Consider the following 25,171-nt stretch of genomic DNA (forward strand, 5'->3'; position numbering starts at 1 on the left):
CATGTACATCTAGCCCAATTTATTCTGAAATGTCTGAATTCTGATCCCATTGTGCTGCCAAACAAATAATTTGCTGTCCTGTTGGAATCTGAGAGTCAAAAGTATGTGAAAGTTCAAACGTGGTCAGGGATTTTTTTTTTTTTTTTTAATGGATCGATGTGGTAGGTTTGGTGGCTTTGTTTTTACTGCCTTCTAGAACCAAGACAATTCTTTTCTATATCATTCACTCAATGCCTTTCACTGTTTTTAGAGGCAAGTTGGCCTAGTTCCTGTTTATATGCCTGTCTCCCTCTTTTCCTCTTCCAGGAAATTCAGAAATACTGACTCATCTTCACTCTTATATTAAAGCAAGCCAGTTTATCAATAGTTATTAAATCTAGTCTGTCCATAAGCAGGCTTCTTCTGGAACATTAGAATGTGAGGTCTAGACGGTGTTTAGGAAAATTTGCTTTCAGATCATGTGTGGTAAAACTATACAGAGATGGACAAGTGACGTGGTGTAGAGCAAGGCAAGAAAGGAAAAAAAAAAAAAAAAGAAATGATGTTCCATAACACAGACATTTGGGAAAGCGATGGAAAGAAATGACAGTGAGTATAGCGGAGTGCTTTTAAAATTGATAGAGAGCATGGTGGGTTACAAAAGCAATTCAGTGATTTTCAATCAGCATTAAAAAAAATGATATGCCATAGAATAAAAGTACAGAATGCTGGCCGGGCGCGGTGGCTCAAGCCTGTAATCCCAGCACTTTGGGAGGCCGAGACGGGCGGATCACGAGGTCAGGAGATCGAGACCATCCTGGCTAACAAGGTGAAACCCCATCTCAACTAAAAAATACAAAAAATAACTAGCCGGGCGAGGTGGCGGGCGCCTGTAGTCCCAGCTACTCGGGAGGCTGAGGCAGGAGAATGGCGTAAACCCGGGAGGCGGAGCTTGCAGTGAGCTGAGATCCGGCCACTGCATCCCAGCCTGGGCGACAGAGCGAGACTCCCTCTCAAAAAAAAAAAAAAAAAAAAAAAAGCAATTCAGTGATTTTCAATCAGCATTAAAAAAAATGATATGCCATAGAATAAAAGTACAGAATGCATACTGTGGAAGGACAAATATTGTTTTGGAAAGTTTTTCTCTCTATATATGTATATTAGATGTATATAACATGTATTTACATGTGTAACGATTGTAACTACAAATGCTCCCCGCACACACACACTCCAGCCTGGGTTTGTTTTGTAAACTGTTTTGCAGTGTGCGTCTTGGTTCCAAGTTTGAAAGCCCTTAGAACACAGGATCCAGAAGCATCCGGGCAAGGTAAATTCAAGGTCAAGGGAGAGACCCTTTTCTATCCCCTGCCATGCAAAGCAGTTAATGGAGGGAGAGGAAATGGCGTGTGGAGGAGGGGACCGCAGAGTGAGGCCAAACGAGGAGCAGGGGCGCGTCAGGACTGGGTGGTGCCGGGTGCCTTCTGCCTGAATGGTCGATTGAGGAACTTGGGGAGGTTGATTTTGGGTGCTTTCCTTAATGCTAAACCGAAAGAACTTCCGCGTTTCTTGTCCCTGAAAAGCTCGCAACGGTGAAGGATTCGCGTTACTCCTTGAGGTGACCCTGTAAGGGGTCAGTTCCAGCCAAAGGAATGATTACGATTATTACCAGGGGTCAGATGCAGGGAGGTGGGCGGGGCGTGGGAAACGCGGGAAGGCCGGGCAGGTCGACACAGAGACTTACGTCGTGCTGTGCACAGCCCACCGGAGGGAACAAGCAGTTCTACACACTTCGGGACCCCTATCGAGGCGAGCCCCTGGACACGAGTGGAAGTGCGCTCTTTTCGCCGGCCAGGAGCGGTGTCTGCCAAAGGGCAGTACTCGTCTCCGCCCCAAGCCAGGCAGCTGGAAGGCTCGGCTGTCGACTCGCCGGGCCCCCACGTGACCTATTGCGCGGGCCACCGCCTCCACCGCGCCCAGGCCCCGCCCCCGTGACGTCTCTTTGCCCTCCGCTTGTCCGAGCGTTCGACTCTTTTGCGTTTGCTGATTGGCTAGCCCAGGTGACAGCGCCCACCCCCACCCCCCCGACCCGCCCCTGGAGCCTTGGAGAACGCGGTGGGGGGCGGGGCCTGAGCTGGAGGGGCGGGGTGAGAAGGCTGCGCGCGGGTAAAGGGGCCGCCTCGAGCGCGGTCCGAGCGTTCAGCGGACGCGCGCGGCCTCGCTCTTTGGACTCGTCACCCGCCCCTCCCCCTCCCGCCGCCGTCACCCAGGAAACCGGCAGCAATCGCCGGCCGACCTGAAGCTGGTTTCATGGCAGCCTCAAAGAAGGCAGTTTTAGGGCCATTGGTGGGGGCGGTGGACCAGGGCACCAGTTCGACGCGCTTTTTGGTGAGCCCGGGGTGACATTTGAAGAGGCGCTGAGCCGGGGCGGGAGTCGGGGGACGGAGGGGGTGGCTGTTGTGTCCCCATCCCGCGTCTCTCGGACCCGGGGCCCCGGCCGCTGGGCAAAGGAGGGAGGCCGGAACGGGACCTGCCACACTGGGGGTGCCCCACCCAGGCCTGGGGGACCTCGGCCTCTCATGACCCCCACGGCCGAGTTGAATAGTCGCAGTTTTGGTGGCGGAGCTGGGTCACCTACTAATGGGGTGACCCTTCCCCCAGAGGGAGCAGGGACTCTGAGCATCCGCTTAGAGCGGCCGGCTTGCAGGAGGGGACAGGTGGCCACAATGACGGCTACCGCGGTCTTCCCTAGGAGCATTTGGCCTGCGAGACACAGGACGTCCTTGGATGGGGGGAAAGCTGTGTCACGGCTGTGGTAGCTAACACAGCGTCCTTTCCAGCAGTAGAACGAATAAAGTATTGGAGTGACGATGCGTTGTCATCCTCTCCCACAGAAATTGCAGAGGGTTGAATACTGGGGAGGGTGGCAGAACAAATTAGGAAACAGTCATACTACACTGCTTTTGCCAGAATCTTTATTTAATTCCGAAGACTCGCAAATTTCAGTTCTGAGACTTTGCCCATTACAAACAAATGATTGTCCTTACTGTGCTTCACAGCATAAAGCGAGACGGAAATTGTTTCTCTTTTTATTTACCATGTGTGACAGCACAGTTTTACCGCAAAAGATCGCTGTTTAAGTGACTCTGCTGATTAATTTTTGTGCAATTAGGAAACTTGCTCTTAAAGTGACCTAGCACTGAGTTCAGTAAGATAATTTAAAAGTAATTGAGACCGGGCGCGGTGGCTCACACGTGTAATCCCAGCACTTTGGGAGGCTGAGGCCGGTGGATTACCTGAGGTCAGGAGTTCGAGACCAGCCTGGCCAACCTGGCATAATAGAAATTAGCTGGGCGTAGTGGCGGGCGCCTGTAATCCTAGCTACTCGGGAGGCTGAGGCGAGAGAATCACTTGAACCCGGGAGGCGGAGGCTGCAGTGAGCGAAGATCACACCACTGCACTCCAGCCTGGGCAACAGAGGGAGACTCTGTCTCAAAAAAAAATAATAAATAAAAATAAATAAATAAATAAATAAAGATAATTGAAATGAATGCCTGCTGATAAAAGCCCATGCTTTCAATGGATATTTGACTAACTTGGCAAGTTGATGTAAATATGTAATGATTATTTAGCTCTTCACTTTACCCCAAATCATGTTTTCCTGCGTTTAGTATGTATGTATCTATACATATATACACTTATGTGTATATTTATACATATGCATTATACATACAGTGTATATATTTTTTCAAAATTCTGTCAAAGCTGGCACTTGACTAAAAACTGCATTTGTGCTTTGATCCTGACATATCTTTTTTTGTCTAAAGTGAGAAGCTTTCAGTCTAATTTTGGTTTGAATCTTATTTAATGACTTACCTTGGTTTGAGCTGCCAAGCATAGTTCCACTGTCTCTTGCACTGTTTATCTTTTGATCACCCAGGGCAGGTTTCACTTTGTCTTATATTGCTAGAAATGTTTATAAAGTAATCCTGAATCAGAAGTAAGAAAGTCTGCTTAACTGGATTTGATTAATACATAATATACACGATCATCATCATCTTCCCACTTAAGAAAGACCATTAAGACATGTGCCAACTAACTGTGGGTTGATGTTTAAAGCCATATTCAAGAATTGCCCACACAAATGCCTGCAGGGACCAGGCAGGTAGAAGGGGGAAAGCAGACTAGAGAGATATCCAGGCCAAGGGGACAGCTAGTAGCTGCCAAGCAGGAACGCAAGCCCAGTGCTGCCAGATTGTCAGATTAAAAGCAGGTAGTCCAGAGTTTTCAATGAAATCTTTCAATTCTTAAATGTTGGCAATTAGTTTATAAGGCACTGTGGGGGCCATACCAAGCATGGCAGATGTTCTCAAGTTTATACAGCCTTTGCTCAGTATGAAAATGGGTAAAATATTTCATAACTTTGTAGGCTTCCTTTAGGAGTCAGCTTGAACTGTCCATGCCTTCTTTTTGACTCATTATTGCTGTCCATGTAGCCCAGCAATCTTCTTTATCCACTGCAGGTTGTTCTTGGTCCCTCAGGTTTTGTTGCCCAAAAGACATCTTTCTACATCAATGAAGAAGGACTTGATCAACTTCATATTGCTACAATTAATTGTTCAGTGTGTAACATGAACAACATGAGCCTTCAAAAATCGGCTCCTGTTTACTGGGCTCTGTGAGGCCTGGTCTCATTGCATGTAAGCGAAGATGCAAATTCAGAAGATTCTCATCCTGCTTAGAGAAGGATGTATAAAAGTTGATCAATAAAATGGCCCACTCCTTGAGAAACAACTATGAAAGAATGCCCTAGAGGCAAATAAAAAAGCTTAGAGATCCTGTGTGAAATAGTGAAAAACTTGGGAATGGTTTCGCAAGGTATTTTTTCCTTTGTTTATAAGGAAAGAGGTTGCTAAACCACTCCCTGCAAAATGCAGATAAAAGATTTGCTGAATAAGTGCTTCAATCACAAGGTGATTCCCGGGAGTTATTCCAGTCATATTACTCCATGTTGTAATTATGACTGAAAAATAATTGCTTACCTGTCAGGAAAGAATACAGTGGAAAAGAACTGTCATAAGGAAGCTTATAAGATTAAAGATATTTAAGTAATTTCCTGACTATTATTCATTAAATTTGCATATTTAACTTGACTTTCCTGAGACCAATAACCTCTGCAAGCTTCCTTCTTTTTTCTCGGTTAGCAATATTAGCTTTCTCCCATAAGGAGAAAAGACTTTATCTGAGCTCTCTCATCCCAGGGAAATGCCTTCACCTCTATCCCCCATATCTGCTTCTCTACCTCTAAATAGTGGCTTAACTGCCACCTTTTAGTGTAAGTCTTCCTCAAACCGTTATTCAGAATTTCCCCCCCTTCCTATAGCACTTTAAAAAATACTTCTATTAATAGCTCTTATTACACTCCCCCCTTGTATTATAATTGTATACCTGCTGTACTTGGGAGCAGGGACCTCCTTTTAAGCTATTTGTCATGTTGACCAAGATGTTTTATGAAATACAAAGATGAACAGCACTTAAAGACTGTTCAGAGTGTTTTATACATGTTTATTGAGTAGATTTTTATTTCTCTTTAATAAGTTAACTGAATTTTTTTATTTTTTATTATTTTTATTATTTTTTGAGATGGAATCTTGCACTGTAGCCCAGTCCAGAGTGCGGTGGCATGATCTTGGCTTACTACAGCCTCTGCCTCCCAGGCTCAAGCGATTCTTCTGCCTCAGCTTCCTGAGTAACTGGGATTACAGGCATGCGCCACCATGCCCGGCTAATTTTTATATTTTTAGTAGAGACGGGGTTTCACCATGTTGGTCAGGCTGGTCTTGAACTCCTGACCTCGTGTTCCACCCACCTCAGCCTCCCAAAGTGCTGGGATTACAGGCGTGAACCACCGTGCCCGGCCAAGTTAACTGAATTTTAATTCTGGTTTTCTTTCTTACCTCTTAAAACTTTCTTGGGTACATTTGGTTACTTAATTTCTTACATTTTAGTGGTAGACATACAATAGAACATGTTCATTTCCTCATCAAATTGTCGAATAATTAATCTTGGGACCCCATGCATATGCTTTGTACAAGCGGAACATTTCCAACTTATCTGATAGGAAAGTGAACTGCGGTTGGCACATGGTAACTCAGATTGCAGAGTAGGAACTTCTTGGAAAGAGAATTAGTGTAACAGGAGCCATTTCTTTGTAAGACAAAAGTTTCAGCTTAAACAATCAACTTCCTTCTTTAATTTGGTAACTTAATTTTTTCCCCCGCTATGATGATTTTTTAAAATACTTTAGTATGTTGTGGCTTGAAATGTGTCAGGTACTATGTTGAGGACTTTTCCAGCATTATCTCATTTAATCCTCATAACTCTGTGATGTAGATAGTATTAGTAAGCTTCTTTACACAGGTGATTAGACTGTGGCTGAGGATTGCGCCCAAGGTCACAGAGTAACTGGTAGAGCAAGGATTCAAGTCCAGGTCTGTTATAATCTGAAACCAGTCCTCCTGACTACTGCCTTGGGTTCCTCAGCTGTCTAGAGTACTGCAGAGGGGAGATGAGAGAAGGGGGAGGCCACCTTCTCACCTATTAATCAAGTGTCAGTTCTGATTATCATCACAAATGAATGAATCTTCACCATGACAAACATACTTATAAATTGGTTTTGCAATCTATAAAAAATATTGCATTTGAATGAATACTGTGGGTTATGATCATCTTGTGACTCAAATTCAGTGGGTCCTAGGCAGGGCTCAGGTGTGTCACTGTGGATAATGGTTGCGTAATCATTTTGTTTCAACAGACAATACATATAAAGAATGACTAGAATTGTAGCTCAGTGTTTGCTTTGGCAGGAAGCATTCCCTTGGCCCCAGCTGTCCCATCATACTTAGAGATCTCATAAGGCTTACAGATGGATTTCCTCTTTCCTTCATTTGTTTATTCAACACATATTTATTAAGCACCCATTATGGGCCAAGGACTAATGAACAATAAATTTGGTAAAACTGATTTGGCTCACAGCTGGAATGAGGCCACTCTTGTGATAACTAGAGTTGTGATTCTTTGTTTTTTTCTGAGTCAGAGTCTCGCTCTGTTGCCCAGGCTGGAGTGCAGCGGCACGATCTCAGCTCACTGCAACCTCCACCTCCCAGGTTCAAGCAATTCTCCTGCCTCAGCCTACTGAGTAGCTAGGATTACAGGTGTGTGCTACCACAGCTGGCTAATTTTTTTGTATTTTTAGTAGAGACAGGGTTTCACCATGTTGGCCAGGCTGGCCTTGAAATCCTGACCTCATGATCTGCCTGCCTCGGCCTCCTAAAGTGCTGGGATTACAGGCGTGAGCCACCGCACCTGGCCAAGTTGTGGTTCTTTTGTTGTTTCTTTCTTTCCTCGCTACATTTGCTTGTTTCCTTGCCCGTCACGTTACACAAGTACCAGGAATACGTTCTCAACAGAGAGCTGCCACCCACTCTTGTCTTCTTGTCTGTCACAAGACTAAGTGGTAAGAGCTTTCAATTTTGAGCTTCTTGAGGGATAGAACCATGTCCTTTTTCTTCCTCAAAGCCTGACACAGCATCTGGCACATGGTAGACACATGGTACATGAATCAACATTAGCAGCAAGGGACCTACAAGGACTCAGGTGTGTTGACTGGAATGCTTGGATTAGAAGAATAGACAGATAAAACTTGAGGCATCTTGAAAAAAGTCAAAATCAGAAACTATAGCTGTATTTGATGTATGTATATGCCATTTACTACAATTTCTTTCTTTCTTTTTTTTTTTTTTTTCTTTTTGAGACAGAGTTTTGCTCTTGTTGCCCAGGCTGGAGTGCAATGGCGCGATCTCAGCTCACCGCAACCTCCGCCTCCCGGGTTCAAACGATTCTCCTGCCTCAGCCTCCCCAAGTAGCTGGGATTACAGGCATGTGCCACCACGTCCAGCTAATTTTTTATATTTTTAGTAGAGATGGGGTTTCTCCATGTTGGTCAGGCTGGTCTCGAACTCTGGACCTCAGGTGATCTACCCGCCTCGGCCTCCCAAAGTGCTGGGATTATAGGTGTGAGCCACCGCGCTCGGCCAATTTCATTTTTAAGAAAAACATAATTTCATTTGCTATGTTTTATTTACTTCTGTGGCTTGTTGGAAGATGCCTTTTCTGGTCAAATTTGGCATGGAACGTATTTGTGGCTAATATTTTTATTTTCAGTCACTCACATTTATGTAGTATCATGGTGTTCTCAAGAGGGAGTTTACATTTCTGAATAATGTCTTATCACATGGGAAAGTTTAGTGTGTCATAAAAGAGTAGGCTAGGCTAGTGGGGAAATCACATGGGGAAGGAAATGAATGTGCACATTTATGATAGGACAGATGAATTAGTCATAGGATGAGTGAGGTAAGCCTATAGGGCAGTTACTTAGTCAAGAGAGCATTTCAGCGCCCCACAACTCTCCTTCTTATAAGGCAGAAAATACATGTGTTGTTTCAGAAGCTAATTAAAAAAATTTTTTTTTGTTTTTGAGACAGAGTCTTGCTCTGTTGCCCAGGCTGGAGCGCAGTGGCATGATCTCAGCCTACTGCAACCTCCACCTCTTGAGTTCAAGTGATTCTCCCACCTCAGCCTCCCCAGTAGCTGGGATTATAGGTGTGCACCACCATACCCAGCTAATTTTTGTATTTTTAGTGGAGATGGGGTTTTACCATGTTGGCCAGGCTGGTCTTGAACCTCAGGTGATCCCCCTACCTCAGCCTTCCAAAGTGCTGGGATTACAGGCGTGAGCCACTGGGCCCGGCCAAACATTTTTTTATAAAAACAATTTTCCTTGTTTTTTCAGTTTTTAATTATTCTCCTCCTCCAAATCTGGAATTGAGTCATAGTTTGTGCATAGAGCTGAATATAGACCTGGAGACTTCCAATTCTAATACTACCACTTATAGGTAATAATAATAATAATAATAATAATAACGTAGCAGTAGTAGCAGCAGTGACAGTAGTGGTTACATCTTTCGAGTGTATACTGTGTCTGCACTGAGCTAAATTCTCATCCTATGTTCACTTGCCTTGTTTCTTCCTTTTTAAATTACCCTTCACCCAAAACAAAATCTGGAATTGAGACATGATTTGGGTTTAGAGATGAATATAGAACTGGCTTCCTATATTCATTATTCAGAATTAGTGATTTCTAATCTTTATTCTGTCATCTATTAGTGGTGGTGGGAGTTGTAATTGTAATAATAGTAATTATAAAATTAGTAGCGGTAGTAGCAACAGTCATAGTGTTAACACCTTTTGGATGTATACTCTGCCTATTCTATGCTAAATACTCTTCATTAATTACTTTAGTATCCTTTTACAAACGAAAAACATAGAGGCTCAGAAGAAAATGTCAAATAGCTGATGTGGGCAGAGCTGGAGCTTGATGTCCCCCAGCTCTCTGTGCTTCCGGGGTCTGTGTGTGCTCTTTGCCTCGACATCACACCAAGCATGACGTTCTCAACTACCTTTCTGGCCCACACAGAAGTCTGAGAACGGATCTTTTTTTTCCCTTTCTTCTTTTTTTTTTTTTTCGAGACAGAGTCTCTCTCTGTTACCAGACTGGATTGCAGTGGCGTGATCTCGGCTCACTGCACCCTCTGCCTCCTGGGTTCAATTGATTCTTCTGCCTCAGCCTCCTGAGTAGCTGGGATTACAGGTGTGCGCCACCACGCCTGGAAAATTTTTGTTGGTCAGGATGGTCCCGATCTCTTGACCTCATGATCTGCCTACCTCAGCCTCCCAAAGTGGCTGGGATTACAGGCATGAGCCACAGTGCCCAGCCTGGATCTTTTTCTTTAAGCTTATGACCTGAAATAGAAGCAACTGATCACTGGATATCTCCACTTCAGTGCCCAAGCAACACCTCAAACACACATTATCTAAAACAAAATTTGCAATCTCCTATGCGTTCCTATCCTGAAACTACTGCTCCTACCCTATCCCTTGTCTGGTAAACACTGCCTACTCAGTTGCACTGACCTGTAACTTCTCCTCCCTGAGTGTTGCTCTTTTTCCTGCTTGTACCTCCTGAATTAAGTATCTCTCTGCACTTGCACTTCACTTCTGTCAACCTCATCGCAGCTGCCCTCCTAGTGGAGGCCTCTGTATGTCTCACCTGAACTGCAGACACATTGCAACTGCTTTTCCTGTCCCAGCCTTGCCTCCCTCTAATCCTTTCTCATCAGCAAGTACTACGCACCCTCGCCCACCTGTACACCCTGCACTCCTACGCACACTGTCCCACATGGACTCCCTCTGTTCAACCTGAAGTCTTAGTTTAGAAGTTACCACTTCTGAGAGCCCTTCTCGGACCCTCAATTCTGGGTTACCTGTCCTTTCTCCTCTTCATAGCCCTGACACAGCCCTATGTGAGGCAGAGGTTGCAGTGAGCTGAGATTGTGCCACTGCACTTCAGCCTGGGTGACAGAGCCAGACCCTGTCTCAAACAAACACCCCCCAAGAAAACCAAATGACCAGGCTAGACATTGTGTAAAGCAAACGACACAGCCACTGCTGTCTTTAATTGACAATGATTTCTGAAATCTACTTGAAAAAATCAGACTAGCATTCTTGCCTCTGGGCACTGTGTTTTAATGTGGAGTTAATTACCCTGTACCATAGAGTCTTGTGGAAACATCATTAGCCTTCTTTGTACATTTGTCCATCTGCAGACAAATGAATGGCCAGAAGGCTTCATATGAACCTAGATATATGAGGAAAAAATTACTCTAGAACTTCATGTCCAGTACAATAGCCACTGGCCACATGTGGCTACTGATTACTTCAAATATGGCTAGTCTGAATTGAGTAGACTATAAGTATAAAATATATACCAGATTTCAAAGACTTAGTAAAAACAAATCATTAATATTTTATATCTATCACATGTTAAAATAAGTTTATAGATATATTGGCTTAAATGTGTTATTAAAATTAATTTCGTATGTTTCTTTTTACTTTTTTAATGAGACAACTTAGTTAGTATGTGGCTTGCATTTTTGGTTTGGGTTATATTTCTATTGGACAGGCTACACTAAGGTGGTGTCAGTCTCCTAAGTTTCAGAGCTTTAATGAAGTTGGGAGGTTTAGGCTCCATCCTGGTACATCCAAATGTTGTTTGATTGGGTGGCTTCATGGTCTAATACAGCAAATAGAATTTACCAAAATCCTTCTGTTTTCTGTGTCTCTTCCAAAGATCCATGAATTCATTTTAGCATAAGGGCCCTGACGTTGCCCTAATTAAAACTAGGAGGTGATGGAAGAGGGGTCTCACTCCATTCAGAGCCCCACAGGTCTGCTATTGAGGTTTTTATGAATTCAGCCAGCAAAAAGGGACACCTTGTCTCCCTTCCTCCCCCTCCCTCCCTCCCTCCCTCCCTCCCTCCTTTCTTTCTTTCTTTCTTTCTTTCTTTCTTTCTTTCTTTCTTTCTTTCTTTCTTTCTTTCTTTCTTTCTTTCTTTCTTTCTTTCTTTCTTTCCTTTCTTTTTCTTTCTTTCTTTCTTTCTTCCTTTTTCTCTTTCTCTCTTTTTCTTTCTTTCTCTCTTTCTCTCTTTCTCTATCTCTCTCTCTTTCTTTCCTTTCTTTCTTATTTCTCGGAGTTTCAACGTGTGTACCGGGCTGGAGTGCAATGGTGTGATGTTAGCTCATTGCAACCTCCGCCTCCTGGGTTCAAGTGATTCTCCTGCCTCAGCCTCCTGAGTAGCTGGGATTACAGGCATGTGCCACCACACCCAACAAATTTTTGTATTTTTAGTAGAGACAGGGCTTTGCCATGTTGGCCAGGCTGGTCTCAAACTCCTGACCTCAGGTGATCCACCTGCTTCAGCCTCCCAAAGTGCTGGGATTACAGACATGAGCCACTGCGCCCAGCCAACACTTTGTTTCTTAGCCTAGAGTCCTTTAGGAATTTGAGAGTAGCAGGGAGCAGCAGTAATATGAATAACAGTAATACAGCTGGAGTTTCCTATTGTAGTGAAGTTTTTCTGCACATAAGTGTTTCTCACTTTATGTGATAATTTTTGTCCTAATAAGTATATGTAATACACCATATTTTTTGGACATTCAACAAATACTTATTGAGCACCAACTTTGTGCCCTAGTTCCTAGGGATACTTCAGTGAATAAAACAGGGCAAATGGAACTGACTTCCTAGAGACACACCCTAATGCTAATGGAGCTGGCATCCTAGAGACATGCCCTCATGCTGCCTTGTAAATCACAGGGCTATCACATGGTATATGATGTATGATGTGTCAAGTTAACCTTTGACTTGTAAGATATTTTATCTTCTCAAAGGACTTCAGAATTTGCCCTCTTGCTTTCATTATGTTTATTATTTCCTCCAGAAAAGAGGAAAGGGAGTGTGTGTGATGTAGAAGGAGGAAGGCAGCAAGTCACAGACTCAATGCTTTTTATTTTCTTAGTCTGCATTGAACAGGTAATTTTCTCCCACAGGAAACCTAAGCATGGAAACGCTTTACTAATTGGAAGTTACTTCACTGCTGTAATTAGAGTAATTTTGGAAGTTAATTTTAATCAAAATATGCATCTTACTCTGTAAGAGTAAGTACTTTGGTACTCAAATATAGATACTACAACATGGAAAACAATATATATGAAAAACTTGCATATAGCATCTTTTTTTTTTTTTCTTCAGACAGAGTTTCACTCTTGTTGCCCAGGCTGGAGTGCAATGGCGCGACCTTGGCTCACCGCAGCCTCTGCCTCCCAGCTCCTGGTTCAAGCAGTTCTCCTGCCTCAGCCTCCTGAGTAGCTGGGATTACAGGCACGCGCCACCACACCCAGCTAATTTTTGTATTTTTAGTAGAGACGAGGTTTCACCATGTTGGCCAGGCTGGTCTGGAGCTCCTGACCTTGTGATCCACCCGCCTCAACCTCCCAAAGTGCTGGGATTATAGGCCTGAGCCACCGTGCCCAGCAAAACTTGATATATTTTAAAAAGTGTTGTTTTTAGTAGTGCTAAAATTGTAGAGGATTGTATAGCACTTCTTTGTTAGTTTTCATCCATTGGTTTTAATGTTTTATATCAAGGGTCAGCAATTTATGACAAGCATGTCACAGAGTACTCAGCTGGATAGAGCCAAGTATATACTTATTCCTCTACTAACAAGGACTCTATTACCTTTTTGTTTTTGTTTTTTGTTTTTTGAGACAGAGTTTTACTCTTGTCGCCCAGGGTGGAGCTCAATCTCAGCTCACTGCAACCTCCATCTCCTGGGTGGGTTCAAGGGATTCTCCTGCCTCAGCCTCCCGAGTAGCTGGGATTACAGGCACCCACCACCACGCCTGGCTAATTTTTTGTATTTTTAGTAGAGATGGGGTTTCACCATGTTGGCCAGTCTGGTCTCAAACTCCTGACCTTAAGTGATCTGCCTGCTTCGGCCTCCCAAAGTGCTGGGATTACAGGTGTAAACCACTGCGTCTGGCCTTCTATTTCTCTTTTATAAGAGCTAGATGCATAGCCGCACTTCCCTTCAAAGGAATCTACACAGTACGCATCTATGTGCTGAGTATCTGTGACCCTTTCTGTCTCCACGTCCAAGATAAATGGAGTGGAACCTTACACCATTGCTATTAGTATTGTATCAGCTCTCTTTTATTATTCTTGTTTTTCCTATTCTGTAAAAGAAATCCATACTGTTAATTAATGTGTTAAATTTCCTACAATTAGAGAACCATTTTGGTTTTTTAAGGAGTAGGGAATTGCCTCTTAATTTACCTTTATCTTCAATAGGTTTCTTTTTACCTAAAGAGAAGTTATTTCTGATGCTGCCTTATATCTTTTATGAATCCATATGAAAAGAAAGTCGAACATCTTATATGGCATTTCATCTCATTGGACTTTTTCTACCAGTGAACAAGAACTTCAGTTACTGAGGCCGGGCGCGGTGGCTCAAGCCTGTAATCCCAGCACTTTGGGAGGCCGAGACGGGCGGATCACGAGGTCAGGAGATCGAGACCATCCTGGCTAACATGGTGAAACCCTGTCTCTACTAAAAAATACAAAAAACTAGCCGGGCGAGGTGGTGGGCGCCTGTAGTCCCAGCTACTCGGGAGGCTGAGGCAGGAGAATGGCGTAAACCTGGGAGGCGGAGCTTGCAGTGAGCTGAGATCCGGCCACTGCACCCCAGCCTGGGCGGCAGAGCAAGACTCCGTCTCAAAAAAAAAAAAAAAAAAAAAAAGAACTTCAGTTACTGAATAACTTTAAACATCCTTGATATCTGCCTGCATTTTTACCTTAATATTACAATATATTTTTCAGGTTTTCAATTCAAAAACAGCTGAACTACTTAGTCATCATCAAGTGGAAATAAAACAAGAGTTCCCAAGAGAAGGGTATGTTTCCTAATTCGATATGTAAAGACACATTATGTTTGTTAGTCCATCTCACCTGACTTGCCCTGTGGATTTGTAAAGTAAACTTGGTCAGACATCCTCCTGAAAAGATTTGAGAGGTTGTTATTAGTCAAGAAAATATGCAATAACTTGGTATGTCTTACATGTCAGGAATTGATGGCTTAGGAATTCAGTTACCAACAAGGAATGAATAATAAAGTAATAAAGCAAAAGAGTATTAAATATCAGAAATTTTACGTTAACTTTGAAGTCATTGAGTTCTGTGTTCCTATTATTGCAAAAATGCTGCTTTGCTGATTTGAGTGTCAGGTTTGATTTATAATAAAGGTATCTTTTAAAAAAGTATTCACATATCTTAATATCTAATACTAAAATCACATTTTTGGGAATAGTATTCATAAGTAGTAATTGTAATTAAATATAATGTTAAGTATATTATTTAAAATTTAATAATGTTTATGATATAACCACTTTGAAAAACTGTGTTGCAGTTTATTGCAAAGCTAACCATACACCTGCAGCATTTCACTCTTAGGAATTTACCCAAGAGGAATAAAAGCATATGCCCATCGAAAGACTTGCACACGAATGTTTATAGTTACTTTATTAAAAGTAGCCCCAAACGCCAGTTGCGGTGGCTCACGCCTGTAATCCCAGCACTTTGGGAGGCCGAGGCGGGCAGATCACGAGGTCAGGAGATCGAGACCATCCTGGGGAACACTGTGAAACCCCGTCTGTATTAAAAATACAAAAAAAATTAACTGGGCGTGGTGGCGGGCACCTGTAGTCTCAGCTACTCGGGAGGCTGAGGCAGGAGAATGGCATGAACCCGGGAGGCGGAGCTTGCAGTAAGCAGAGATCGCGCCACTGCACTCCAGCCTGGGAGACAGTGAGACTCCATCTCAAAAAAAAAGGTAGCCCCAACTGGAAACCACCCAAATGTCTGTCATCAGTAGGATGGATAACAATGGAATACCATTTAGTAATTTTTAAAAAGTGAACAGATACTTGCAACAACATGAGGGAATGTCACTGGAATTATGGAAAATAAAAAAGTTGGATACAAAAGAGTATATACTACATGACTCCATTGATCTGAAATTTTATAATAGTCTAAACTAATCTAGGATGATAGGAATCAGAAAAGTGGTTGTCTGTGAGGTGTGTCATTCACTTGAAAGGAGCATGAAAGAACTTTCTGAGATGCTGGAAGTATTTTGTATCTTGACTGGGGTGTTGCTTAGATGGGTATTTCCACTTGTCAAAACTCAGCAAATTGTGCGCTTTAGATCTGTGCATTTCACTGTAAAGTTTACCTCAATTTAAGAAAGAGAGGAAAAAATTGATGTGTTTCCAAATTGTATTGTCTTCTTCACATGAAAAAAATGTTCTATTTTTTAGAGTTCCTTTGTTTAATAATAAAAGTTATTGATACATTAGCAGCATTAGCATGACTGTCCACAAGACTGAGCCCAGTGCAATTTGTAAAGAAGATACCTGAGTCTTGGCTAGATGAAAATTATAAATACACAGAAGGAGACTGGGTTTTTAAAAATAAATTAAAGACGGCCAAGTGCGGTGGCTCACGCCTGTAATCCCAGCACTTTGGGAGGCTGAGGCAGGTGGATCACAAGGTCAGGAGATCGAGACCATCCTGGCTAACACGGTGAAACCCCGTCTCTACTAAAAATACGACAAATTAGCTGGGCGTGGTGGCGGGTGCCTGTAGTCCCAGCTACTCGGGAGGCTGAAGCAGGAGCATGGCATGAACCCGGGAGGCGGAGCTTGCAGTGAGCCGAGATTGTGCTACTGCACTCCAGCCTGGGCGACAGAGCGAGACTCTGTCTCAAACAATAAATAAATAAATAAATAAATAAAATACATAAAAATAATAAAATAAATTAGAGACAGAATTCAAAGCCCAGGAAAGGGAAGAATTTAGTTAGGCCTGAGAAAGGCAGAGAAGAAAGGCAGTTGGAATTCCCTTGCTACTTCTGGATCCTATGGTAGAATCATTTTAGGTTGTATCATTTCTACTTTTGAACTTCCTCAAATTACCATATTTCTCTTAGGCTTCTCACCCTTCTCATTTACTATTAGCCTTTCATCCTTCTGAGGCCCTGGTACTTTACCAAAATTGTACTGAGATTGGGTCTAAGAACTTGGACCAATCACTTATCTACATGAAATAGTTAAAAGGAGTTTTAAATTTTTCCCTAAATTTCAACAAAACATTTTGGGAAAAAAGTAGCAAAAAAGAATATTATACTTATTTGACTTTTCGGAATTCCTTTTGCTTCACAAATATATCATTCTGAATAATAATAAATATATTTCTGTCTACCTAGAAATAACCAGCGATTAGTGAAACATGCAGATAATTTATCAAAATTAATGGAATCTGCAGGATATAAAGAAGGGGAACAAATTTCTTATTGGACTTGGAAAAATAATTTAAAATAGGTAGATATTTGCTGTTTGTGGCCTGCTATTAGTGGCCTCCATGAAAATGATTAATTACTATGTGGAGAATATTAAAATTGTAAGGAAATAGGCTTTTATTGAAATCGTTTCTTTAAAATGTGGAATGTAATTTGCTTTGCTTAATCTGATTTTCTTTAATGTATGCATCAGCCATACCCTCATAAGTTAACTTTTCTATAGAAAAAAGTTATATTTGTGTTGCTTTCTTACTGACTAACCAAATGCCTTCTTTTGTTCAAAGATGGGTGGAACAGGACCCTAAAGAAATTCTACACTCTGTCTATGAGTGTATAGAGAAAACATGTGAGAAACTTGGACAGCTCAATATTGATATTTCCAACATAAAAGGTATTTTAATAGAATATTTTACCCACATAATAAGACTCTCTCAATCAAATTAATTAATTTATTCTTTCAGCTTATAATTGAGTGTCTATGCAGTGCCAAGCATTTCTGTAAGAACTTGAGGATACAACACTAAACAGGAAGGTTCAAGTTCTTGTCCTTATGGGGCTTTTATTTGGATGGGGGCAAGATAATAAGAGCAGACAAATATAATTTCAAATACTAAAAAGTTCCATCCAAAAAATAAAAACCAAGTGGTATGGTGGGTTGTGCCTAGAAGGGCTTGCTTTAGATTAGGTGGCCAGGAAAAGCTTTTCTGAGGATGTGACACTTTTGCTGAGCTCTCAAAGGGCAAAAGGGGTCAGCTATGTGTCTAGAAGAGTGTTTGAGGGAAAGGATGCAGCACGTACAAAGGCCCTGAAGTGGGAATAAGCCTGGGACATTTCCGGGTCAGAAAGAAGGCCAGCATGTCAAAAGAAGACTAAAAGTGTTGAGCAGTGAGAGTGGGTAGGGGGTTTCCGTAGGAGACCAAATTGTGGAAGTGGGTCAGGCTTCATCAGCCATATTTAGGATTTTGGATGTTATTCTTAGTATCATAGGGAGCCATGAGAAAGTTTAAGCAAGGTGGCAAAGGATGACTTGCAGTTTCAAGGCAACTTTCTGACTGCTGTGTGGAGAGTAGATGGTAAAGGCAAAAGTGTGGACACAGGGAGACCAGTGCGGAGGCTGCTATGGAAGTCCTGAGAGAGGATGGTGGCTTGACCAATAATGGTAGCAGTGGAGGTGGAGAGAAAGGGTCATAATTTGCTGATAGACTGGATGTTTCGGTAACAGAGAGAGTAGAGGGAAGAGATTGGTCAAAGGTGATGCTTGCATTTTTGCCAGATCTCCTGGATAGATGAGGATGCCTTTTGCTAAGGAGAGAAAGACTAGAGGAAGGAGTAGGTTGTGGGGAAGGGGTGTTTGAAATCCAAACTCTTCACTTATAAAATTTCCCTGAAATAATTGCTTGAGAGTATTAGATTGTTATGAATTTCTCTGTGAAGTCCTAGTAGTTTTTTTTTTGTTGTTGTTGTTGTTTTTGAGACAGAGTCTCAATCTTGTCACCTAGGCTGGAGTGCAGTGGCACAATCTCAGCTCGCTACAACTTCTACCTCCCAGGTTCAAGCAGTTCTCCTGCCTCAGCCTCTCGAGTAGCTGGGATTATAGGCACACACCACCATGCCCAGCTAATTTTTTTTTTTGTATTTTTAGTAGAGACAGGGTTTCACCATGCTGGCCAGGCTGGTCTCGAAATCCTGACCTCGTGACCCACCCGCCTAAGCCTCCCAAAGTGTTGGGATTACAGGCGTGAGCCACCGCGCCTGGTGAAGTCCTAGTAGTTTTAATTGAATATCTACGTTTGACTTTTCATCATTCATGTAGGGAAAAAAAAATCCAGCCACCCAAGATTGATGTAATAGCATAAAAGGTGGAAGCGTAATGTGGAAGTTTGCTGTCTACTTTATAGCCTCAAATTTTCAAGTTCACCATTCAAGGGCTCTTTTTTTCCTCCTTAGGTAGTTTGACTATAGATAGAGAGATCATCAGTTGGTGGTGGTGGCTTGATTGCCATCATCTTGGCTTTGATACCATCACTCCTGAGCCTTTCCTCTGTTTGTATAAATTCAAACTCACTTAAAAAAAAAGGCTACAAATCTGTAGAGTGCCTACTATGTGCCAGATGTGCTAAGGATACAATGGAGCTAATGCTTAAGTGCAGACATGTTAATCTGATAATCACAAATAAATGGAAATGCACAAAATAATAGAGTTATTTCTGTTTTTGCAGATTTTTTAAAGTATAATTTGATATTTTATTAACAACTTTTAATATCGTGCACATATTAATCCTATCCTCCTTTTATCCCTATATCTAAGTGGAAGGGCTTCAACTTATTTTAGGGTTGCAGTCCTGAACTTTAGGTTAATTGTGCATTAGTGATTGTTGTTGATCATTTCCTTGAGCTGTTCTTGCAGGTCTCACAGTCTAAACAGTGGGAACAAATAATAGGTAATCAGTAGCACGCTCTGTCAAAATTACCAAAGACATAGGTAATCCAGGCAGCTTAAAGCCATGTTTAGAATGTAGAGTCCAGGGTGATTGACCATGGCTTCGACATCATTCTACCTCCCTTACAGGTAAGGTAGGCTGTGATATGTTGGCTTTCTGGACCCACTTGGGTGCTATTCCTTTTTCTCTTGCTTTTACGGTTTATGTGAAGATGACACACAACTCCTGCCCAAGTGACTTGTCTTCCACATGCACTACCTGGTCTAAGAATTGAACAGGCAACTTCTCTATACTCCTCTGTTTCTGGCCAGTGTGAAGTCCACATCTGAGCCAAAGTGACCCAGCACTTCCATCTGTACAACTACCATCCTCTGGCTACAGAAGAGAACATCCCACAAGCTCCTACATACCAGGCCAGTTGTACTATTTTTTTTTCCCCAGAAAATTTATCCAATTGGCATTGCCAAGGGCCAAGCTTTTGCTTGCCTGTGTAGAACTCTAGATCACAAACTGTTAAAGCTGTAAAGGAGACCGGGTGCAGTGGCTCATGCCTGTAATCCTAGAACTTTGGGAGGCCGAGGTGGGTGGATCACAAGATCAGGAGTTTGAGACCAGCCTGGTCAACATGGTGAAACCCCGTCTCTACTGAAAATACAAAAATTAGTCAGGCGTGCTGGTGGGTGCCTGTAATCCCAGCTACTTGGGAGGTTGAGGCAGGAGAATCGCTTGAACCTGGGAGGCAGAGGTTGTGGTGAGCCGAGATTGCCCCACTGTACTCCAGCCTGGGCAACAGAGCAAGACTTTGTCTCAAAAAAAACAAAACAAACAAACAAAAAAGGCTGGGCACACAGTGGCTCACGTGTGTAATCCCAGCACTTCGGGAGGTCGAGGCAGGTGGATCACCTGAGGTCAGGAGTTCTTGACCAGCCTGGCCAACATGGTGAAACCCTGTCTCTACTAAAAATACAAAAAATTAGCCAGGCGTGGTGGCACACACCTGTAATCCCAGCTACTCGGGAGGCTGAGGCAGGAGAATCTCTTGAACCTGGGAGGTGAAAGTTGAAGTGAGCTGAGATGGCGCCATTGCACTCCAGCTTGGGCAACAAGAGCGAAACTCCAACTCAAAAAAAAAAAAAAAAAAAAAAAAAAAAAAAGGAAAAACTGTAAAGGATCTTCAGTCAACTAGACTAGCTCCCTCTATCTGCAAATTAGGGAAGGGGACTTACTGCAGGTTATGTAGCTTTTTAATGGTGGATTAGCATTAAAGCACAGCTCCCCTGACTCCTAGACCAGTGTTCTTTATCCTGAGCCACACTGATGATAATCTCACAAACCACTTCTGTTTTTATTTCTTGTATGGCAAGTAAATTAACTTTGCCAACTGAAGAGTGATATCATTTATAGTCTTACCTGACAGTCATTAAGGGTTCTTCATGTCTGGTATTTCCTTGGCAAATTTCCATTTCATTGGTTTTGTTGTCCTTATCTGACAGAAGGTTTGTTGATTTCAGGTCACTAGGAGCAATGCCTCCAAAATTAAAATTAACTCTCCAACTGAGCAGCACACACTAGCCCAAGGCAATTAAATAGACTGCTTCTTTCCTTCTAGGGGTAGAGTCAGCTCTGTTTGCCTGTCACTGGGCTCAAGGAATTACGAAGTATAAAGAGTTACAGTATCAATTACAAAATATAAAGAGTTACGGCTGGGCATGGTGGCTCACGCCTGTAATCCCAGCACTTTGGGAGGCCGAGGCGGGCGGATCACCTGAGGTCAGGAGTTCGAGACCTGCCTGATCAACTTGGAGAAACCCCGTCTCTACTAAAAATACAAAATTATCTGGGCGTGGTGGCTCATGCCTGTAATCTCAGCTACTCGGGAGGCTGAAGCAGGAAAATCGCTTGAACCCAGGAGGCAGAGGTTGCGGTGAGCCGAGATCACACCGAGCCAAGATTGCTCCATTGTACTCCAGCCTAGGCAACAAGAGTGAAATGCCGTCTCAAAAAAAAAAAAAAAAAAAAAAAAACACAAAACCAGTTACATATTCATTCATGTGATAGAACCAAAACATAACATAAACTGTTTCAAAATTGAGAGCATAAAATTCTCAGAGATTAGATTATCTTGTATCTAAAACAATTATTTCCCTGTTAGAGAAAAGGGAAACCCACACATCCATTCCTCCACTGCCTTGCCCTACCCAACATATTCACACACATTTCTATCACCTCTTAGACTCATACTCTCAGGGGCCTCTCAGGGGTTTCAGGAAGGCACCTCGTTCTCCAAAATGTTTCCAGCAGCAGCCACATCTCATTTGCAATTTTTCTAACTCACCTCAAGTACACATATTGCAGAGCCTGTTTTAAAAAGCTTTACCAGGCCGGGCGTGGTGGCTCACGCCTGTAATCCCAGCACTTTGGGAGACTGAGGCGAGCAGATCACCTGAGGTCTGGAGTTCAAGGCCAGCCTGACCAACATGGAGAAACCCTGTCTCTACTAAAAAATACAAAATTAGCCAGGCATGGTGGCACATGCCTGTAATCTCAGCTACTCGGGAGGCTGAGGCAGAAGAATCTCTTGAACCGGGGAGGCAGCGGTCGCGGTGAGCTGAGATCGCGCCACTGCACTCCAGCCCAGGCAACAACAGCAAAACTCTGTCTCAAAAAAAAAAAAAGAAAATAAAAGCCTTATCTCTCTTCCCATATGATATTACTTTTTGTAGCCAGAGAACCTTCCTCTGAAGCTCTTATTTTCTGTGTGTTTTTAGTTTTCTCCCAAAAAATGTGTTATACATTATGATTTGAATTTTAAAAAAGGATGCATCTCATCCATAATTCTACAGAGACAACAATTATTAACATCCTGGAGTATTTTCAAAGGCTCTTTTTTCTAAGGTATATTTTCTTTTTTTTTTTTTTTTTTTTTTTTTTTGAGACGGAGTCTCGCTCTGTAGCCCAGGCTGGAGTGCAGTGGCCGGATCTCAGCTCACTGCAAGCTCCGCCTCCCGGGTTCACGCCATTCTCCGGCCTCAGCCTCCCGAGTAGCTGGGACTACAGGCGCTGCCACCTCGCCCGGCTATTTTTTGTATTTCTTAGTAGAGACGGGGTTTCACCGTGTTAGCCAGGATGGTCTCGATCTCCTGACCTCGTGATCCGCCCATCTCGGCCTCCCAAAGTGCTGGGATTACAGGCTTGAGCCACCGCGCCCGGCCCTAAGGTATATTTTCTTAACTGCGATTATAACTTCACACGTAATTTTAAGAAAAATTAACCAGAGATTTTGAGTGTAGATTTTAACTAGTTTAATTTTACTACTGACGTTCAGTGTAGAGAAAAGTGCCCCCAAAGAGAATATGTGGGTAAAGTATGAAGCTGGTAAATGCAAGAGTAATATAATATATGATAATGGTTATGATATCCGTAAATGAAAGACTTTGAGGCCAGGAAATACATGTTTTATTCATGTGACTTTCATATTATCTTAAATGGTGCACATGAGGAGGAGTGGAGAATTATAAAACCTGAATGTGTTATTCCAAGAAAGAAGGAATTAAAATTAGGAACCATTAGGAATGGCACATGTGCTGAGATTAGCAGTCAGAAACGTTTTCTTTAAAAAACATAGAGGATTTTAGGGTAGGAATGACAAGACACTGGAACATTGAAAGAGTTCGGAGATAAGTTCACACATACGACTTGTGTGCCCTGGGGAGAAATGGGTAATAAAGACATGTTTGTGGCCGGCAGAGAATCCTGGGAAGCTGTTTCACTGGACTTTGTCTGCAAGCAAAGCAATTTTACTTGGCATGAAGGAATCCAATTAAGATAGAAGAGAAAAAAGGAATGCCCAGGGAGGAACCCGTGACTGAAGAATCAGATTGAAATACCTCTAGATTAGATTCTGAAGAAAAGTTAGAATGACCCAGTAAAGATAGGTAGCATGAGAGGCATAGAATAGTTACTCAAGGATTGTGAATAAGAAAGCAGCCAGCTTATTGATGGTAAAATTAACATAGTGAGGAGGAATAGGAGATTTTAGTTGACCATGAGTTCATTTTGATCCCATGTTGTAAAGTTGTCACATACACAAAAAAATCACATTCACAGTATGTGCCCATAGAGCTGCTGCAGAATTCCTTTATTTGCCCTGCTTAGCTCAGTCCCATTCTCTGAAACTGTTCCTCTACTCTCTTCTCAATAATGATGACCAAGGCAGCAGCAGTAGGTAATATTTATTGAGTGCTTACTGTGTACCAGGCATCTGTTTTAAAATACATTGACACCTCACTGTAACCCTGATTCCTCACTGTAACCCTGTAAAGTTGGAACTATTATTCTCTCCATTTCACAAGACACAAAACTGAGACCCAGAGTCACACTGCTAGGAAGCACAGGAATTGGAATTGGAATCCCAGCTATCTGGCCTCAGAGCCTGAGCTCTACTGAATGGTGCCCCAAACTCTTGCCCTGTTTTGGCAGATAACCTTACCTCCTGCTTCACGGAGAAAGTTGAGGCTCTGCGGCCTTAAATCCTCACCTTCCTGTTCCTGTGCTTAATATCTGGATCTCCTGCCAACATTCCTTCATCACAAGGGCAGCAATAGCCTTCTGCCCTACTTGGAACTCCTCCCTCCACTTGCGCTGGTAATCCATCCTCTCCTGTCACTACATCAGTCAGAACCAAGTCCCCATTGATTCCCAGCCCCATCCATCCCCTCATTCTCCTTTCTGTTTATTTACTTTTATAAACATTTTTGTCTTACCCAGAATCTCTTCCCTGTACCCAATGCCTCTAAATTTCTTTGGAGTAGAATCTCAATCATCTTTGTATCTCTAGAAAAGATTTAATATCTATATCTATATATAAACTTTTATTTTCGATACAGAGGGTACATGTGCAGGTTTGTTATGTAAGTATATTGCATGATGCTGAGTGCTGAGGTTTGGGGTACAGATCCCGTGACCCAGTTAGTATACCACCCGATAGGTAGTTTTAGAAAAGATGTTAAAGTAAGTCAATCTGCATTGGATAAATAGTATTAGAACAAGGGAGCTGATGGTTCCCCCTCAGCTCTGTGCTGGTCAGAACATTCCTAGAGTATTGTGTTTTATTCTGGGTGTACAATTTGAGTGATGTGGACATATACTTGCATGTTCCTAGGCGTGGTGATAAAGGGACTTTAAACCATGCTGTGTTTAGGCAGGGTCAGCTGAAGGAAATTGGATTGTTTAGCCTACACAGCAGAAGACTTGAGGTACAAAAGAGCTGCTTCAAGTTTTTGAAAGACTGGCATGTAGAAGGATTACCCTTACTCTATATATTTCCAAAGAATATGACTAAGATTGGGAGGTGGAAGCTACACAGAAAATGATTTTTTTTTTGAGATGGAGTCTCGCTCTGTCACCCAGGCTGGAGTGCAGTGGCCCAATCTTGGCTCACTGCAAGCTCCGCCTCCCAGGTTCATGCCATTCTTCTGCCTCAGCCTCCCAAGTAGCTGGGACTACAGGCGCCCACCACCACGCCCAGTTAAATTTTTTGTATTTTTAGTAGAGATGGCGTTTCACCGTGTTAGCCAGGATGGTCTCGATCTCTTGACCTTGGGATCAGCCCACCTCGGCCTCCCAAAGTGCTGGGATTACAGACGTGGCCGGACACAGAAAATGATTTTTATTTTTATTTTTATTTTTATTTTTATTTTTTGAGACAGGATCTAACTATGTTGCCCAGGCTGGAGTGCAGTGGCACCATCATAGCTCACTGCAACCCCAAACTCCTGGGCTCAAGCAATCCTCCTGAGTAGCTGGGACTACAGGCGTGCATCACCATACCGCCCTAATTTTTAAAAATTTTTTTGTAGAAACAAGGTCCCACTATGTTGCCCA

General features: G+C 42.7%; 1 protein-coding gene across 10 annotated transcripts in view; it reads left to right on the top strand.

The window, feature by feature from the left end:
- Window positions 1–2,100: 2,100 nt before the first annotated feature.
- The window catches only part of GK (glycerol kinase), a 79,495-nt gene continuing 56,424 nt past the window's right edge, over window positions 2,101–25,171 (top strand). For 4 of the 10 annotated variants that reach the window (XM_050775130.1, XM_050775131.1, XM_050775135.1 and 1 more), the window contains exons 1-3: window positions 2,136–2,364; window positions 14,312–14,385; window positions 17,132–17,238. In XM_050775130.1, coding sequence (XP_050631087.1) covers window positions 2,287–2,364; window positions 14,312–14,385; window positions 17,132–17,238 — 259 coding nt within the window. In that variant the 5' untranslated portion in view covers window positions 2,136–2,286. Of the gene's footprint in view, window positions 2,365–14,311; window positions 14,386–17,131; window positions 17,239–25,171 lie in introns of all 10 variants that reach the window. The other 6 variants (XM_050775134.1, XM_050775133.1, XM_050775136.1 and 3 more) reach the window with 3 other exon arrangements.

The sequence above is a fragment of the Macaca thibetana genome, chromosome X (assembly GCF_024542745.1).
Source record: "Macaca thibetana thibetana isolate TM-01 chromosome X, ASM2454274v1, whole genome shotgun sequence".
Classification (NCBI taxonomy): Eukaryota; Metazoa; Chordata; class Mammalia; order Primates; family Cercopithecidae; genus Macaca; species Macaca thibetana.